General features: G+C 39.1%; 1 protein-coding gene across 3 annotated transcripts in view; it reads left to right on the plus strand.

Annotated features, from left to right (window-relative positions):
* Arb2a (ARB2 cotranscriptional regulator A) overlaps positions 1 to 18,720 on the plus strand; it is a 449,141-nt gene that overhangs the window by 43,757 nt on the left and 386,664 nt on the right. For all 3 annotated transcript variants that reach the window (XM_060383606.1, XM_060383605.1, XM_060383607.1), the window contains exons 2-3: positions 1,390 to 1,491; positions 4,863 to 4,963. In XM_060383606.1, the coding sequence (XP_060239589.1) occupies positions 1,422 to 1,491; positions 4,863 to 4,963 (171 nt within the window). In that variant the 5' untranslated portion in view covers positions 1,390 to 1,421. The remainder of the gene's footprint in view (positions 1 to 1,389; positions 1,492 to 4,862; positions 4,964 to 18,720) is intronic.

Here is an 18,720-nt window from a genome sequence, read left to right on the forward strand (position 1 = left end):
TATGCTTTATGTTTTTTTGTGTTCTTGCTTTATTCATAAATATGAAAAGGTATTGAAACCTCTAGCTTTAATTGTGGACTACTTTCTCTTTCTAGTTATGTTATTTTTTTTTAGTTTTCTTCAGCATCTTTGTTTACTTAGTAAAGGCACATTTAAGATTGTTACATTCTTCTGAAGAATTTACTCTTTGTCTTTATTACATACATGATTTTACCTCTGAAATGTACCTTTTCTAATAGTAATATGGTCACTACAGACTAAATTTTGATTATTTGTTTATGTGTTAACTTTTTAATCCCTTTACTTTTAATTTTCTCTGTCTTTATGTGGTAGCTACCATAAATAACTTTTTTTTTTGTGTGAAATTGCTTGTTATTTGGGGTGTTTTGGCCATTTATTTATCTATGTTTTTATAACTGTGTCCATTTGTGTAGGTGTATTTTTGTAACTGTGTATATTGTGTAGGTGTATTTTTGTAACTGTATATTGTCTAGGTGTATGTAACTAGTTTGATCTGTTTGTGCTGTCCTTCATTATGCTTGTATATTTTCCTGTTTTTTCTTGATTAGTTCCTTTTTTAATGAAAATAATTGACTTTTATAACAATTTTAGCATTATAAACATTGAGGAATGTATTAGTTAAGATTTTCCAGAGAAGCTTATTTAAGAAAGCCATTTACTGGCCTTTTTCATTGTTGTTTTTGTTTGTTTTGAGACAAAGTTTCCCTGATATAGTCTTGGCTGGCCTAGAACTCACATGTAGACCAGGCTGGGGTCAGACTCCTTGGTGCCTCCTGAGTGCTGGTGTGTGCCCCACCACACCTGGCTGACCTTTTTTTGATATGTAAGATTCAGTATTGTGAAGAATAGAAACTGTTTTTGTATCAACCAGGCATTTCTGGTCAGCATGTCTCACTTTAATATTTCTCATAAAATGGATTAGTATATAATAATATCACTTTTGCATTTACAATGAGTTCCACTTACAAACCATAGCTCATTTATTATATATTTAGGGACTTTGAAATGTCATATCAATATCTGAAACTTTGGAACTGTAGATTAAGATTAATGAGGTACAAACAAATGGCTATTTTGAAGGGGAAAGTTAATTATTTAAGCATGTTATTTTGAGACTCTGATTGTGATTGAGGGAGTATGATTTGGAAAGGACTTATGTTGATGCTGTGTTATATCAAAATACTGTATTAAAAATAGCACTTTGTAACTTAAATTTTAATAGCATTGTCAGTTAAAACAACAGATAAAATTAATGTACTAGAACAAAAGCGTACTTTTAAACAATTAAAAATGCAGCCTTTACTTGTATTAACTATGAACAGTAAACCCAAGTAAATTTCTTATCAATTCATATGATATCTTTTCTAGATTTACTGTCTAGGATCGATTTGGATGAACTCATGAAAAAGGACGAACCACCTCTCGATTTTCCTGATACGCTGGAAGGATTTGAATATGCTTTTAATGAAAGTAAGTGGTGTACATATATATATATAATACACACATATAAGCATATGTATAATTTGCTTAACAGTATTTATAGAAGTGTAGGAAACATTAGTTACTCTTTTTTTTTTTCAATGCAGTTTATTCAGGAACCTTGAACAATCATCTGATCCTGGGGAAAGCCAGCCCACAGCTTAAATAGCCTCTGGGTAGCCAACCCCAGCATGCCACGTGGGCAATGCAGATAGGTCCACATACATGGAAGCAAGCCAGATCCTCAGCCTTAGCCAAATGTGGAGTTGTTCCTGACAGAGAGCACTCACCTTCGGGAAGGTGGAAGGCGGAAACCAGCTCCATCTTTAAGGCACAGCATTCCGCAGCTCTCTACAGTTCCCCCTTTTTGTTTTAGACGCATCAGGCAAGAGTAGAGGTCTGATCTCTGATATTAGAAATAAATTGGGACTTTGTACTGATGTTCATTTAGGTGTCATCCACCCAAAGAGCATCAGACTCGTCCGATACCTTTTTCTCAGAGGCGGGACCTGGGGTATCAACCCGCATGCAATCAGACATGCTCTTCTCTGGGTCCAAAGCGGCTGACCCTGAGTGCAGTGCTTAGCCTCGCATCCTGAGCGTAACATTTTAGCTTTTTATGGTATCCAACCATGCTTGGGGCGAATGTCCTGCTTCAATGGCTGTAAAGGCCTGAATGATCATGGCTGCATCACACTGTTGTGAGACTCTAATCTTGCATATACACCACAGGCAAACCAAGGAGACCAACACCAGAAGGCCTGCTAACACTCCCATGCCCGCCCATTCCTTCAGATGATTCATGGCTGCAGCAATCCATGATGATAATCCTGTGGCTAGTCCTGCATCCACTCTGGTAGAATTTACTGTGACCATGGCCACTCTCAGCTGCTCCATCGTAGTATCGAATTCTCCAGTCCAATTACCTAAAATATAGCTCGACAATTGTTTAGACAGATTTGCAGCACAGGAAAAATTCTCATGTTATTAGTTACATTAGTTACTCTTAAAAACATTAGTTACTCTTAAAAACCTAATTGGTTTAAGAGTAACATTAGTTACTCTTAAAAACCTAATTGGAATGTATTGCAGTGTTTTTGAGAGATAATGACTGATCATTGCCTAGTGAAATCCTTGCCTCAAGTGAGAAAATCAAGGAACAATTTTCTATAGTTGGCAAGTCACATAAATGGAAGGACATGAATTTGACTTAATTTATATATTTCAATTTGAGCATCCTACTCCAATATCTAACTGGAAAATCTTGGCTGAATGCTATAGAAAGGTACACCTTTAACCTGCTCTCCTCAGTGAGGTGACTGAAGTCATATGTGACAGTATTTTAAACAGAGTTCCCAGTGTTCATTATTTTTCAGGAACATATTCATTAAAAAGCTTTTTAAAGTTTGGAACAAAACAACCTTTATACCTGAGCTGTTGGGAAGTCACCCAGCCCATCATACACTATTACATGTGAAGGCTGTTGCTGTTATGGGCAGGGAGCATGAAGTCATTGCTTTGTTTCCGTCTGTGGCTTTGTAGCTACTGAGTTGGTGATTGCTCCTCACTGTTACGTGTGCCCCTTACGTACCACTGAAGGTATAGGGCTCTGCTTGTGTATACGTGAGTGCTCAGTGAGCTTAAAGAGAAGATAGTAGAAACTTCGGTTATTTTTCAGAAATTATTTTTTTTTATAAAGAATAGTTTATCATAAAACGTGTGAATAGCAGTATTTTGTTGCTTGTTGGGGAGGAAGGGTTGAAGCAGTTGGCTTGTGGGCTGTTTTTCTTCCGATTACTAGAATCTTCCTGGCGAAAGAAACAGGGCAGATGGTCTGGTTTTCTGTTTTTGTTTTTGTTTTTCATTGTAAATAGGCTGATAATTAAACCTTTTAGTAAATAGAAACTAATGTTTGCCATGAGGAGAGTCTTTTATGGGATCGTATGATCTAGATGGTTGATTTAGTATTGCTCATGGTAAACATACCTACTTTTTGATATATGAGGCATGTTTCCATGAAGAATATCTCACATCACTGTAATTCTTTAATGCACAACATGGGGATATTGTGACCAAAATGTTTCCTGGTGTGTGAGGAGCCCTGTATGCCTCATTTGGATCTTCCTTTCTGTGGGTTAGATAATCCAATCCAGTAAGAAAGAAATGTGAGAAGAGGAATAGCCAGGACATCCCAGGCCCTCCCTGCTTCACCTGTGGCAGCTTAGTTGCCAGTAAATCTTATTGAACTTGGTCAATGATTGTTAGTAAAGTTTATTGAACTTGGTCAGTGATTGATTAGTTGATCGCATAGTTTAAGTTGGTTTTAGCTTTCCTCCTCCTCTTCAGTTTCCACTGACACCTTACTCAGGGCCTAGTATGAAAGTGCTACTCAAAGCTCTGAGCCCCGTTGTGCACTCCTGGCAGCCCCACAGTGTGCTGTTTTGTTTTTACATCATTCTTGACCTCATTGTCCACACATCACAGATGCAGCTTACATTGCTGCCTTTCTTTGATTCTTGTAACTTTATGAAAAGTTGCTTGGATTTTCAGCATTTGTACTCTAGGCAGCCTTACTACTTTTATGGCATTATCTGCTAGCAGTTTTCTTTTTTTTTTTTTTTTTCTTTTTTATTTAAGGTTCTTAAAATTTTTTCCCCCTTTTTTTTAATTTTTCATCAATTACACTTTATTCATTCTGCATCCCCCCATAAGCCCCTCCCTCCTCCCCTCCCAATCCTACCCTCCCTCCTCCCTCTGCTTGCATGCCACTCCCCAAGTCCACTAATAGGGGAGGTTCTCCTCTCCTTTCTGATCTTAGTCTGTCAGTTCACATCAAAAGTGGCTGTATTGTCCTCTACTATGGCCTGGTAAGGCTGCTCCCCCCCAGAGGGAGGTGATCAAAGAGCAGGCCAATCAGATTATGTCAGAGGCAGTCCCTCTTCACATTACTATGTAACCCAATTGGACTCTGAACTGCCCTGGGCTACATCTGTGCAGGGGTTCTGGGTTATCTCCATGAATAGTCCTTGGTTGGAGTATGAGTCTCTTGGAAGTTCCCTGTGTTCAAATTTTCTTGTTCTGTTGCTCTCCTTGTGGAGACCCTGTCCTCTCCAGCAGTTTTCATTGTTACTGGCTTAGTGTCAATTTACTTTCAGATATTGGGGTGAATAGCTTATCAGTTCTTAGGGACCATTCTTATGGAGTATTAATAGGTTTATTGCATATTGACATCAGAAGGCAGAATGTTAGGAAAAAGCAAGTATTTAAGAAAGTTAAACTTTTTATCAGACATTATTTATTGGATATTCCATATTATTTAAAATGTATTCTAAATCATTGGAATATTGCTTGTTGTCTTTTAGAGGGGCAGTTGAGACACATAAAAACCGGAGAACCGTTTGTTTTTAACTACCGAGAAGACTTACACAGGTGGAACCAGAAAAGATACGAAGCTCTGGGTGAGGTACGTCAAGTATATTGCTTTATTTCATTATTCAGTTTGAAAGGTGAGGTGTGGATAACATTTTACTGAATGCTTCCGTTTGAAGTGACAGGGGTTTGGAAGGTGTAGCCATTCACATAGTCCATTTACAAGAAGTGATTTTGAAATGCTCTTTCTTCCATGTGTTTGGTAATTTTCTGTTCCCTACTACAAGCTTAATCTTCATTTGAAACCTGACAGAGCTGACATGGCCTTCATATGACCTTGGTAGTCTCAGTGAGTCCTTTAAATGTAAAAACAAGTTCACACCAATTTTTAACCTTTTTTTGGGGGGGGTAGTATTTTTAAAAGATTGGCTTTTCTACTGTGTCAGGAAATTGAATATTATTTTTAAGTTTTTATTTATATGAAGATTGCTGTTAGGATAATTTAGGTTGAGTCTCTTACTTCCCTTTGACTTGAGCATGCTTGGCCTACTAAAAGTAGGTATCTCACATGGCATCACAAGAGAAACCTATGAAAGTACCTTTTCTCGTTTTGGTGCATGTTTATCAGAACTAACAATTTCACCTAGTCAATATCACATTCTTTTATAAAACATATATAGACACATTTGTCTAATATGTTACCTAGACAACTATTTTCCCCCTAAGGAAATGCAGAAATTTCTTTATTTATATTGGTTTTTTAATAAAGTAGTCAAAGTGTATTCTCCAGTTAAAGTATAATATGGAGGACACTTGGTAGCATGAAGAATTCAAATGCAACGAGACAATTTTTCATGTGTCTCTTCATTTCTGCATGTCTTTTTGCCCTCCATTCTCTTTACAGGGACATTGTATTATGTTCTCACTGGTGGAGAGGGTTGTGCCCCTCCCAAGGCACTGAGCAATTTTATGTCCTAGTCAAGTTAATAAAGACAGTGCCTTGTCTCTTCAGTAGTGGCCAAGGTGTCAAGGTTACTGGCGGACCTTTATGAGAACAGGTTTACTAAGCTAGCGTTTCCTTAGTCGACATGATTCCAGTGTTAGACTTTCACCACAGTGCACCTGCAGGGTGTGAGATGGAGAGGAGCAGATGAGTGTCTGCCGCTCGTGCTGCTTGTCTGTGACCTGGCAGTCTGGTTCTGGTGCTGGGCTGCAGCTCTGAGATTCTGCAGGCTAACCATGCTGATCCTGTAACAGTTTCCTTTCCCTATTAGCTTATTGATTTTTTTTTTGAGAAAATATAATTGCATTATTTTTTGCTTTTCTTCCTTCAGATCCTTTCATGTATCCACCTTCTTTTTTAAATTTATGGCCTCTTTTTTTTTAATTGTTGTTACATATATTCTTGAATATTCTTTAATATTTATAACAAATATATTCAGTGACCAGAATAATTTCTGCTCATTTTAAAGTGTTTGCCCATTTCCACTTGAATTATATACTGCAAACTGGTGGTGTTTTCATTATAGAATAACCATAAAATAATAGCCATAGAGAAGTCCTTGTGAGTGTGTGTGTGTGTGTTTAAATGGTGCTCACATCTTACTTCTTTTTATAATCCATGTTTACCAGCTCCTTTAGACACATTATTCTACAAACATACCTTGTGGGCTTTTTCCATTTGTGTTCTTTTGAAACAATATATATTTTACTCTGTAGTCCAGGTTGACTGTAAACTCACAGTATAGTCTAGAATGGCCTTGAACTTGGGACTTTCTGCCTCAACCTCAGCTTTTCTAGTACTTGCATTGCAGGTGTACAGTACCATACTTGGTACATGCTGGTATTATTATTTTTAATTTCTGATTTCTGATGTAGGCTCAAACCTACATTCTTCATCATCCATATCAAAATCTACCTACTGTGCTGGATTTGCAGGTTAAGGTACTTGCTGATAAGCCTGGTTATCTGAATTTGATCCTCAGAACCCACAAGATGGAGTGAGAGATTGACTCCTTCAAGTTGTCCTCTGACAAGCAATCTTATGGCACCACACACTGCACACACAAAAATACACAGTAAACAAATAGACGTACGTAAGACAAAATGCTGCTAGTGTAGCTTCTTTTCTCCTAAATGGTCACAAAACTCACATTTCCTTCTTAATGCACTTCTTTAAGAATTTTTTTGAAATAAAATATAATTAAATCATTTTCTCCCTTTCTTTCCTCTAAGTTTTCTTATATTCTTAAATTCATGGTCTCTGTTTCTTTAATTGTTGTTACATAGATATGCCTAACCTGTAACACTTCTCAAATCAGTGTTTGTTAAGTAAGTTTTTCATAGATCAACAAATCACTTGGCTTCACATACCAATCCATTTCCTTTCCTACTATGTTGACTGGAAGCGGAATAAGTCTGTCACGTAGAATTGAGTATAATAGAAAGCCTGGGAAAGGGAAAGTTTTCTCATTACAGAGTTTGTTGTATGTTATCTTTCATGTGTAGAATACTTGTTTTTGATAATTTTCTATAGAAGATTACTAACTGAATTCTATTTTCTGTAGTTAGTAATGAATTGTGTAAAGTCTAGTTATAGATCAGCAGTTACACAGTTGTTGCCATAGTGAAGGAGTTTGTTTGGAGGAATTGTAGACTAATGTAGCTGAGTCAGGTCTTCAAATTCAGTGTAATCAACTTGCTGTTTATTTACACCTTGGTCTTGTTTCTGAAGTTGTTTTTGAGAAGTCTTTCTTCCCTTACTGCAGACCCTGGTGCTGGTGTGGGTTTTTCTTTTTCTTTTTTTTTTTAATTTTTATTTTTTCTTCATAATTTAGTCATTATATATCTGGATTGAGGCCTCCTCCCTCAACTCCTCCAGTCTTACCCTCCTCCCCTCTTTCCCTAATTCCCTTCCCCTAGTCCGAGGAAAGGGAGAGTTCTCCACTACTGCCATCTACCCATAGCTTGTTAAGTCTCATCAGTACTGCTTGGATCCTCTTCCTCCATGGCCTGGCAAGGCTGCATCAGCGTCAAGTGATCAGAGAGCAATCAACTGAGTTCATGATAGAGGCAGCCCCTGATCCCCTTACTCAGAGATCCACATGGAGACTGAGCTGCCAATTGGCCAGATATGAGCAAGGGGTCTAGGTCCTCTCCATGCATGGTCCTTCATCAGTCTCTGAAGGACCCCCTGGGCTCAGATCTTTTAGTGTGTTGGTCTCCTTGTGAGGCTCCTGTTCCCTCCATGTCCCTCTAATCCCACCCCTCTCTTCCTTCATAAGACTCCCTGTGTTCTGCCCAAAGTTTGGCCCTGACTCTCAGTATCTACTTTGATCCCCCATTGGGTGGAGCCTTTCAAAGGACCCTGTATAGTAGACTCCCATCCTGTTTCCTGTCTTCCACTGCTTCTGGTATTTATCCTGTTTGCCATTCTGAATGAGATTTCAGCATCCTCCCTAGGGTCAAATTGTGGTACATTTACACAATGGAATATTACTCAGCTATTAAAAACAAGGAACTCATGAAATTTGCAGGCAAATGGATGGAACTAGAAGAGATCATACTGAGTGAGGTAACCCAGAAACAGAAAGACAAGCATGATATACATTCACTAATAAGCAGATATTAGTCGTATAATATAGGACAACTATCTACAGACCTAAAGAAGCTGATGTGTTCTTAAGCATGTTTCCCACCATCTTTTCAGTGGAGTCTCTCTCTCTTTTCATGTTATTTCATCTGATTCTTCTTGACCTTCTGTCTGGCCATATGTAAATGTAAAGCTGTGGAGAGAGTTGTGCTGTGGACACATGTCCTGTGAATCTGACCACCTGCTGAGATTATAGTACTTTATCACTCATCAACATATTTTATTTATTTAATTATTAATTTTTAAGACTTATTTGTTTTAATTAAATGTGCGTAGGTGTATTGCCTATATGCATGCTTGTGTAACATGCATATGCAGTGCCTGCAGAGGCCAGGATAGGACTTTGGATCCTTTTGAGGTGGAGTTGCAAACAGTTCCTAGGAGCTGTGTGAGTGCTAGGAACTGAACCTGGGCCCTTTGTAGGAGCAGCAAGTGCTACTAACCATTTCTCCAGCCTCCTATATTTGTTTTGTGTATATTTTAAGCATTGTATGCAAATTGTGTCCTCATGATATTTGTTGATTAATAAAGTAGTAGTATGCAAATATATAAATTGTTTAGTATAATTTGTAATTTATAGATTTTGTGAAATTTCCAATGTTAGGAATGTAATCAGAAAGATTAGATTTCTTATTAGAAAAAGGGGAAGTTAATTTTTTTCAATTTTTAATGCTAAAATATAAAAAATATACTTGTTTCAGTTTCGATTAAATATCTATAATTTCCAAATTATCTGTTGCTTAGGCTTATTTGGGAAAAAAAAGTTTTCTCTTAACCTTCATGGTCAAGCTTCAGACTTTTTTCATGATAGTTTAGAAAGTGAAGTTATTGTATGACAGTTCAAGTAAACCTTTCTATGTAAGTGCTAGGAACACTTATGTTGGTTGAGGTCTTCAGTTTCATGCAGAGCCTCTGTCCAGAGCTTCCCAGCCAGAGCTGGTTAGCAGCGACCTGCAGTCATCTTCCCTAGTAGTGGGCAAGAGAAGGGTTTAGATTGAGTGTTTTCCCAGCGTTGCTTTTAAGAATCGATCTGGTAAGGTTGACATTGTTTAGGAAACGTGATTCTTTCAATAGTCTAAGAGAAAACCCTTGCATTTTTTACTTTTCTTACTAAATAACAAGTTTTCTTTTAAGTTGAAAGCTATTAAGTGTTTTAGTTTATGTCTCCTTCTTGCTTTTTTATTATAATATTTTATTTTAATTTTTATTAAGTACAGTTTATTCCCTTTGTATCCCACCTGTAGGTCCCTCCCTCTAGCCCTCGCTACCCCAACCAACCTCTCTCTTCTCCACCAATGCTCCCCCCAGTCCACTTGTAGGGGAGGTCCTCCTCCCCTTCAGGAGTGATTGCATTGTCTTCCTCTGTGGCCCTGTAAGGCTGCACCCCTCTCAGAGGGAGGTGATCAAAGAGCAAGCCAATCAACTTATGTCAGAGACAGTCCCTGTTCCCATTACTAGGGAACCCACTTGGACATTGAGCTGCCATGGTTTACATGTGTGCAGGGGTGCTAGGTTATATCCATGAATGATCCATGGTTGAAGTATCAGTCTCAGAAAGCACCCCTGTGTCCAGATACTTTGGTTCTGTTGCTCTCCTTGTGGAGCTCCTGTCACCTCCAGGTCTTTCTATCTCCCCCTTCTTTAATAAGATCCCCTGTACTCATAGCCCAAAGTTTGGCTATGAGTCTTAACATCTGCTTTGATACCCTGCAGGGTAGAGTCTTTCAGAGGCCCTTTGTGGTAGGCTCCTGTCCTGTTCCCTGTTTTCCCCCTCTTCTGATGTCCATCCTCTTTTCCTTTCTGAATGGGGATTGAACATCTTACCCAGAGTACTCTTTCTTATTAGCTTCATTAGGTGTACAGATTTAAGTATGTTTATTCTATATTATATGTCTAATATCCACTTACGAGTGAGTATATACCATGTGTGTCTTTCTGCTTCTAGGATACCTCACTAAGGATGATCTTTTCTAGATCCCACCACTTGCTTGCAAATTTCATGATTTCCTTATTTTTAATTGCTGAGTAGTATTCCAAGATGTAAATGTACCATAATTTTTGTATCCCTTTCTCAACTAAGGGGCATCTGGGTTGTTTCCAGGTTCTGGCTATTTATTACAAATAAAACTGCTATGAACATGATTGAGCAAATGTCCTTGTTGTGTACTTGAGCATCATTTGGATGTATACCTAGGAGTGATATAGGTGGATCTTGTGGAAGCACTATTCATAACTGTCTGAGAAAGCGACAGATTGATTTCCAAAGTGGTTGTACAAGTTTACATTTCCACCATGAAATGGAGGAGTGTTTCTCTTTCTCCACATCCTCTCCAGCATGTGTTGTCATTTGAGATTTTGATCTTAGTCATTCTGATGGGTGTATGGTGACATCTCAGGGTCATTTTGATTTGCATTTCCCTGATGACTAAGGAAGTGAGCATTTTTTAAACGTTTCTCTGCCATTCAGTTTTCCTCTGTTGAAAATTCTCTGTTTAGCTCTGTACCCCAAGTTTTTAATTGAGTTACTTGATTTTTTTGCTGTTTAACTTTTTGAGTTCTTTATATATTCTGGATATTAGCCCTCTGTCAGATACAGGGTCGGTGAAGATCTTTTCCCAATCTGTAGGCAGTGGTTTTGTTCTGCTGACAGTGTCCTTTGCTTTACAGAAGGTTTTCAGTTTCATGAGGTCCCATTTATTGATTGTTGTTCTTAGAGCCTATGCTGTTGGCGTTCTGTTCAGGAAGTTCTCTCCTGTGCCAATGAGTTCCAGGCTCTTCCCCACTTTTTCTTCTAACAGGTTTAGTGTGTCTGGTTTTATATTGCGGTCTTTGATCCACTTGGAGTTTAGTTTTATGCAGGGTGATAATCATGCACCTATTTGCATTTTTCTACATTTAGACATCCTGTTAGACCAGCATCATTTGTTGAAGATGCTGCCTTTTTTCTATTATACAGTTTTAGCATCTTTGTCAAAAATCAAATGTCCATAAGTGTGTGGGTTTATTTATGGATCTTCTATTCGGTTCCATTGATCCACCATTTAGTTTCTATGCCAGTACCATGCAGTTTTTAAAACTGTTGCTCTATAGTACAGCTTGAGATAAGGGCTGGAGATACCTCCGGAAGATCTTTGATTGTAGAGGATTGTTTTAGCAATTCTGGGTTTCTTGTAATTCCATGTGAATTTGAGAATTTTTCTTTCAAGGTCTGTAAAGAATTGTCTTGGTAATTTGATGGGAATTGGATTGAATCTGTACATTGCTTTTGGTAAGATGGCCATTTTTACTATGTTAATCCTGCCAAGCCACGAACATGGGAGATCTTTCTATCTTCTGATATCTTCTATTTTTTTCTTCAGAGACTGGGATTTTTTTCATACAAGTCTTTGACTTGCTTGGTTAGAGTCACACCAAGGTACTTTATGTCATTTGTGGCTATTGTGAAGGGTGTTGTTTCCCTATTTTCTTTCTCAGCCCTTTTGTCATTTGTATACAGGAGTGCTATCTATCTATCTATCTATCTATCTATCTATCTATCTATCTATCTATCTACTTATTTTTGAGTTAATTTTGTATCCAGCCACTTTGCTGAATGTGTTTATCAGTTGTAAGAGTTCCCTGGTAGAATTTTTGGGATTATTCATGTATATAATCTTTCATCTGCAAATAGTGATACTTTGACTTCTCCCTTTCTAATTTATATCCCCTTATCTCCTTTAATTGTCTTATTGCTCTGGCAAGGACTTCAAGAATTATGTTAAAAAGATACGGAGAGAGTGGGCAGCCTTCCCTTGTCTCTGATTTCAGTGGGATTGTTTTAAGTTTCTCTCTATTGAGTTTGATGTTGGCTATAGGCTTGCTGTATATTGCCTTTACTATGTTTAGGTGTGTGCCTTGTATCTCTGATCTCTCCAAGACTTTAAACATGAATGGATGTTGAATTTTGTCAAATGATTTTTCAGCATCTAAGGAGATTATCATATTTTTTTTCTTTTAGTTTGTTTATATGGTGGAACACATTGATGGATTTCTGTATATTGAATCACCCCTGCATACCTGGGATGAAGCCTATTTGGTCATAGTGGATGATAACTTTGATGTGTTCTTGTGTTCAGTTTGCAAGTATTTTGTTGAGTATTTTTGCATCAATGTTCATAAGGAAGATTGGTCTGAAGTACTCTTTTTTTGTGGCTACATAGAATGAGTTTGGTAATGTTCCTTTTGTTTCTATTTTGTGGAAAAGTTTGAAGAGTATTGGTGTTAGCTCTTCTTTGAAGGTCTGGTAGAATTCTGTGCTGAAGCCATCTGGTCTTGGGATTTTTTGGGATGGGAGACTTTTGATGACTGCTTGTATTTTCTTAGGGGATATAGTACCATTTAATTGATTTATCTGGTCTTGAATCAGGTTTGGTATGTGTAATCGATCACGAAAATTGTTTATTTCATTTAGATTTTCAAATTTTGTTGTGTATTGGTTGTGGAAGTAAGATCTAATAATTGTTTGGATTTCCTCAGTGTCTGTTGTCATGTTCCCCATTTCATTTCTGATTTTGTTGATTTGGATAGTGTCTCTCTGCCTTTTAGTTAGTTTGGCTAAGGGTTTGTCTACTTTGTTAATTTTCTCTAAGAATCAGCTCTTGGTTTCTTTGATTCTTTGAATTGTTTTGTTATTTCTAATTTATTGATTTCAACCCTGCGTTTGATTATTTCCAGCCATCTAATCCTCTGGTTTGTCTCCTTATTTTCTTTAGGGCTTTTAGGTGAGCTATTAAGTTGCTTGAATGAGATGGTTCATAGCATTTAGTGCTATGAACTTTCCTCGTAGCACTGCTTTCATTGTGTCCCATAAGTTTGGGTATGTTGTTTCTTCATTTTCATTGAATTCTAGGAAGTCTTTAATTTCTTTATTTCTTCCCTGACCCAGCTGTCATTGAGTAGCGAGTTGTTCAGCTTCCATATGTCTGTAGGCTTTTTGCTATTTATGTTGTTTAGGTCCAGCTTTAGTCCATGGTGGTCAGATAGGATACAAGGGTTTATTTCAATCTTCTTATATCTGTTAAGGCTTGCTTTGTGACCAACTATATGGTCTCTTTTGGAGAAGGTTCCTTGAGTTGTTGAGAAAAAGGCAAATTCTTTTGTGTTTGGGTGAAAGTTTCTGTAGAGGTCTGTTAGGTCCATTTGATTTATGACCTATGTCAGAGTCATTGTTTTTTGTTTAATTTCTGTTTAGTTGACCTGTCCTTTGTTGAGAGTTGGGTGTTGAAGTCTCCCACTATTAATGTGTGGGGATCTATGTGTGGTTTAATATTATTAATGTTTCCTTTACAAATGTGGGTGCCCCTGTATTAGGCACATAGATGTTCAGGATTGTGATGTCTTCCTGGTGGAATTTTCCTTTGATGAGTATGAAGTGACCTTCCCCATCTCTTTTAATTAATTTTGGTTGAATGTCTATTTTATTAGATATTATGATGGCTACTCCTGCTTGCTTCTTGGGTGTATTTGCTTGGAAAACTGCCTTCCAGCCCTTTACTGTTAGTTAATGTCTATCTTTGTGACTGAGGTGTGTTTCTTGTATGCAACAGATTGTTGGGCGTTGTTTATGTATTCATTTTGTTAGTGTGTATCTTTTTTTTTGGAGAATTGAGTCCATTGATGTTGAGAGAGATTAATGACTAGTATCTGTTCGATCCTTTGATTTTGATACTGGCTGTGGTAGTGTGTTTGTGTGCTTGGCTACTTTTAGTTTTGTTGTAGTGAGTTTATTTATTTCTTGTGTTTTCCTGAAAGTAGTTAGTTTTCTTGGGTTGTATTTTTCCTTCTAGTATCTTCTGTAATGCTGGATTTGTGTATAGGTATTGTTTTTGTCATTCAGTACCTTGTTTTCTCCTTCTATGAGGACTGAGAGTTTTGTTGGGTATTGTAGCCTGGGCTGACCTCTGTTTTCATAGGGTCTTCATGATATCTGTCCAGGCCCTTCTGGTTTTCATAGTCTCTGTTGAGAAGGCAAGTTTGATTCTGATGGGTTTCCCATTATATTTTACTTGGCCTTTTTCCCTTGTTGGTTTTGTGATACCAGTTTATATGCTTTCAGTTTGTCATTCACTTTTTTGGAACATGGAAGAAAAACAAACTATAGCATTTAAAGATATTTTGAACTTACATTTTTATAGATATTAGAGTAGTTTAATCTGGTGATTTTCTTTGTCTATTGTCTCCTTATGATTACTCACAGAAGGTTCTCTCTCCATAGTGGAAAAACTCTTGGGCCCACTCCTTTGGGTTCACCTCAGTCTGACATTTATTTATACAGGTAGAATGTTGTATCTTGAATGACATTACTAATCAGACATTTTAGAATCAAAAATCTACCCTGGAATAATTTTCTGCTTTTTAAAAGCATTCCACCATGGAGATAAGAACAGACATATAGAGCATTTATTTATTTATTTATCATTAAATATTTATTTTTTAAATTAATTCCCACCCTACCTACCTCTTCTCCCATGCCCCTTTGTAAGTGCACTGATGGGGAGGCCTTCCTCCCCTTCCATCTGACCCTAGCTTATCAGGTCTCATCAGACCTGGCTGCATTGTCCTTCACTATGGCCTGGCAAGGCTGTTCCCCCCTTAGCGGGACTTGATCAAAGATCCAGCCACTGACCTCATGTCAGAGATAGTTCCTGTTCCCCTTACTAGGGTACCCACTTGGATACTGAACTGTCATGGGCTACATCTGAGCAGGGGTTATAGGTTATATCTGTGAATGGTCCTTGGTTGGAGTATCAGTCTCAGAAAAGAGCGCTGTGCCCAGATATTTTCGATCTGTTGCTCTCCTTGTAGAGCTCCTGTTCTCTCCAGGTCATTCTCTCTCCCCCTTCTTTCCTAAGATTCCCTGCACACTGCCCAAAGTTTGGCTATGGGTCTCAGCATCTGCTTTGATACACTGCTGGGTAGAGTCTTTCAGAGGCCCTCTGTGGTAGGCTCCTGTCCTGTTCCCTGTTTTCTCAGACTTCAAATGTTGATCCAGTTTGCCTTTCTGAATGAGGATTGAGTACCTTACTCATCATCCTCCTTGCTTAGCTTCTTTATGTGTACAGATTTTAGTATATTTATCCTATATTATATGTCTAGTATCCACTTATAAGTGAGTATATACCCTGTATGTCTTTCTGCTTCTGGGTTACTTCACTCAGGATAATCTTTTCTAGGTCCCACATTTGCCTGCAAATTTCATAATTATCTTGTTTTTAATTTCTGAATAGTATTCCATTTTGTAAATGTACCACAATTTCTGTATCTATTCCTCGATTGAGGGACATCTGGGTTATTACCAGGTTCTGGCTATTACAAATAAAGCTCCTACAAACATGGTTGAGCAAATGTCCTTATTGTGTACTTGAGACTCTTTTGGGTATGTGCCTAGGAGTGGTATGGTTGGATCTTGAGGAAGTGCTATTCCTAATTGTCTGAGAAAGCACCAGATTGATTTCCAAAGTGGTTGTACAAGTTTACATTCCCACCAGCAATGGGGGAGGATTCATAGAGAGTATTTAAATAGGCTGCAAATAGAGAGGAATAGAAAGAAAGGGCAAGTACTTTCAGACATATCCTTTCTTCCAGTTGCAATCATAAAGCACTAGAGGAAAATGACATTTTGCTTCAGTAGATAGAAATCCATAGAATATATAATCTGATTCTTCATAAAGTGTATACCAAAGAGAATTTCTCATGGATTAAAAACTTCGACAAGGGGGGCGGAGCCAAGATGGCGACTAGCACACACAGTTTCTGAGCGGTGGGATACCTGATCTTCTGAGTTGGAGAATGGAAGGACCCCCAACCCAGGAAAACCACAGCGAGGCTTTCTGAACACCAGAGAACATCGCAGGAGGTGAAAACTTTGGCCTCCGGTCACCCGGAGACTTGCTTGGGGAAGGAGAGAAACGATCCTTTGTTCTTGCGGCACTCCCTTCCCCCAGACCTCCTTCCTCCTCCGCACAGCGGCACAGCTGACTCATCTTTCTCAGCGCAGACCTAACTGCCTGGGGTATACAGCCGCTGAGACGGAGCCCCAAGCACTTTAGTGGCAGACAAAAGCCAGCAGTACGTGCCCCGGACTCCCAGATTCGCGCAGCGGCTGCGCCATCCTCCCAGGGCACGAATCTGCTAGACACCATACTAGCTCCGCAGGATCGCCATCACTGACGGTACGGCCCGCCCAATCCCACAGTGACAGAGAATACGCTATATACTCACCAAAACCAGGCAGAAACGTCATACAACCTGGACACACCAGGCGCTGGGCCTCCCAAGCTTGGAGAGCACAACGAAGAGATCCCAGGACTTCCCAGAAAGCTTTGGGACTAGCAACCCAGTCTCCAGTTACAGGGGGACGTGGAGGCGGAGCAGCACTGAACTGGCGGGGCACCACAGCCCTCCAGATTAAGACTAACCAGGGCCAAACCAGAGAACAGAGAGCCTGGTTACCCCATCCCTGCTGAAGTGACCACCCTGAAATCTCCAGCTGCAGCAAGACCTCAGAACCTGGCAGTGACAGCAGCACAGAACTGGTGGAACACATCAAAGAAGCATGGCCAAACCAGAGAGCAGAGAGCCCCGGATACCACGATCTCGGCCAAGAGACCTGCCTGTAAGTGAGTGCATCCTTGAGAATCTGCAGTTCCCCAGATCCTGGGTCCTTCTAAATCAGAAGCCAGGCATCGAACCCCCCTCCCACCCACATACCCACTTTGGGAAACAGAGGGGCACTAGGGGCATTGAAGTTCCTGCCCTGTGGGCCTGATTGAGGAGCTAAGACAGTTAATGCCAGAAATTGCGCTGCGATCATCATTAGCGCCTGCGACATATACAGTGCAGAGCCCCTCCCACACGCTCAAGGGTTCAACATTAGCCATCACTCTGTCCCTCGAGAAACTCATCCACGCACACTTACACACACAGACACGCACGCGCGCGCGCGCGCGCGCGCGCACACACACACACACACACACACACACGCTTGCATTTGCCCTGTTTGCGCCTGCGTACTTTCCTCCCACAGGTACAGCTAGTCCTCAGCACACGCTGAGAGTGCTCAGCTTCCTGAAGAACTCTCCAGACACCAGAGAGAGACAGCACCAGTCTGATCTGCAGAATCCAAAAACAAACAGGGAAGGTTTCAGATAAGCCAATGGCCAGAGGTAGGCGAAAGAACACTTCCAACATAAATCAGGACATCATGACTTCACCAGCAAACCCCAAAATCGGTGGATACACCAATTCAGCAGAAGCACAGGAAAATGATTTTAAAGCCATGCTTGCCCAATTATTTGAGGCTCATAAGGAGGAAATGAACAAGTCTTTCAAAGAGATGGCCAGTCAATTGGAGGCAAAGAAAGAAGAAATAGACAATATCCTTAAAGAAACACAGGCAAACATAGCCAAACAAATAGATACACAAGTAGAGGAAAAATTAGTGGCATATAAGAAGGAAATGAAAAAAGAAATAGAGGCCATTGTAGAGAGACAGGAATCCAAATTCAAACACATGAAAGAAATGGTGCAAGGCATGAAAACAGAATTAGAATCAATAAAGAAAACACAAAATGAGAAAACCCTTGAGCTGGAGAACTTGGAGAAAAGATCAGGAACAACAAAAGTAAGCATCACCAACAGAATACAAGAGATGGAAGAGAGAATCTCTGGAGCTGAAGACACACTTGCAGAAATGGATACTTCTCTCAAAGAAAAAGTAAAATCAGAAAAGTTCCAATCACAAAATATCCAAGAAATCAAGGATGCTATGAAAAGACAAAATCTAAGAATAATAGGAATTCACGAAAAAGAAGACTCCAGACTCCAAGGTCCAGAAAATATTTTCAAGAAAATCATAGAAGAAAATTTTCCCAACTTAAAGAAAGAGATGTCCATAAATATACAAGAGGCCTACAGAACTCCAAATAGACTAGACCAGAAAAGAAACACATCACGTCACATCATAGTCAAAACACTAAATCTACAGAACAAAGAAAAGATATTAAAAGCAGCAAGGGAAAAAGGCCAAGTAACATATGAAGGTAGACCTATCAGAATCACGCCGGACTTCTCATCAGAAACTATGAAAGCCAGAAGGGCCTGGGCAAGTATCATGGAGACTGTAAGAGATCACAAATGTCAACCCAGACTACTATACCCTG

This window comes from Meriones unguiculatus, chromosome 5, assembly GCF_030254825.1.
Source record: "Meriones unguiculatus strain TT.TT164.6M chromosome 5, Bangor_MerUng_6.1, whole genome shotgun sequence".
Classification (NCBI taxonomy): domain Eukaryota; kingdom Metazoa; phylum Chordata; class Mammalia; order Rodentia; family Muridae; genus Meriones; species Meriones unguiculatus.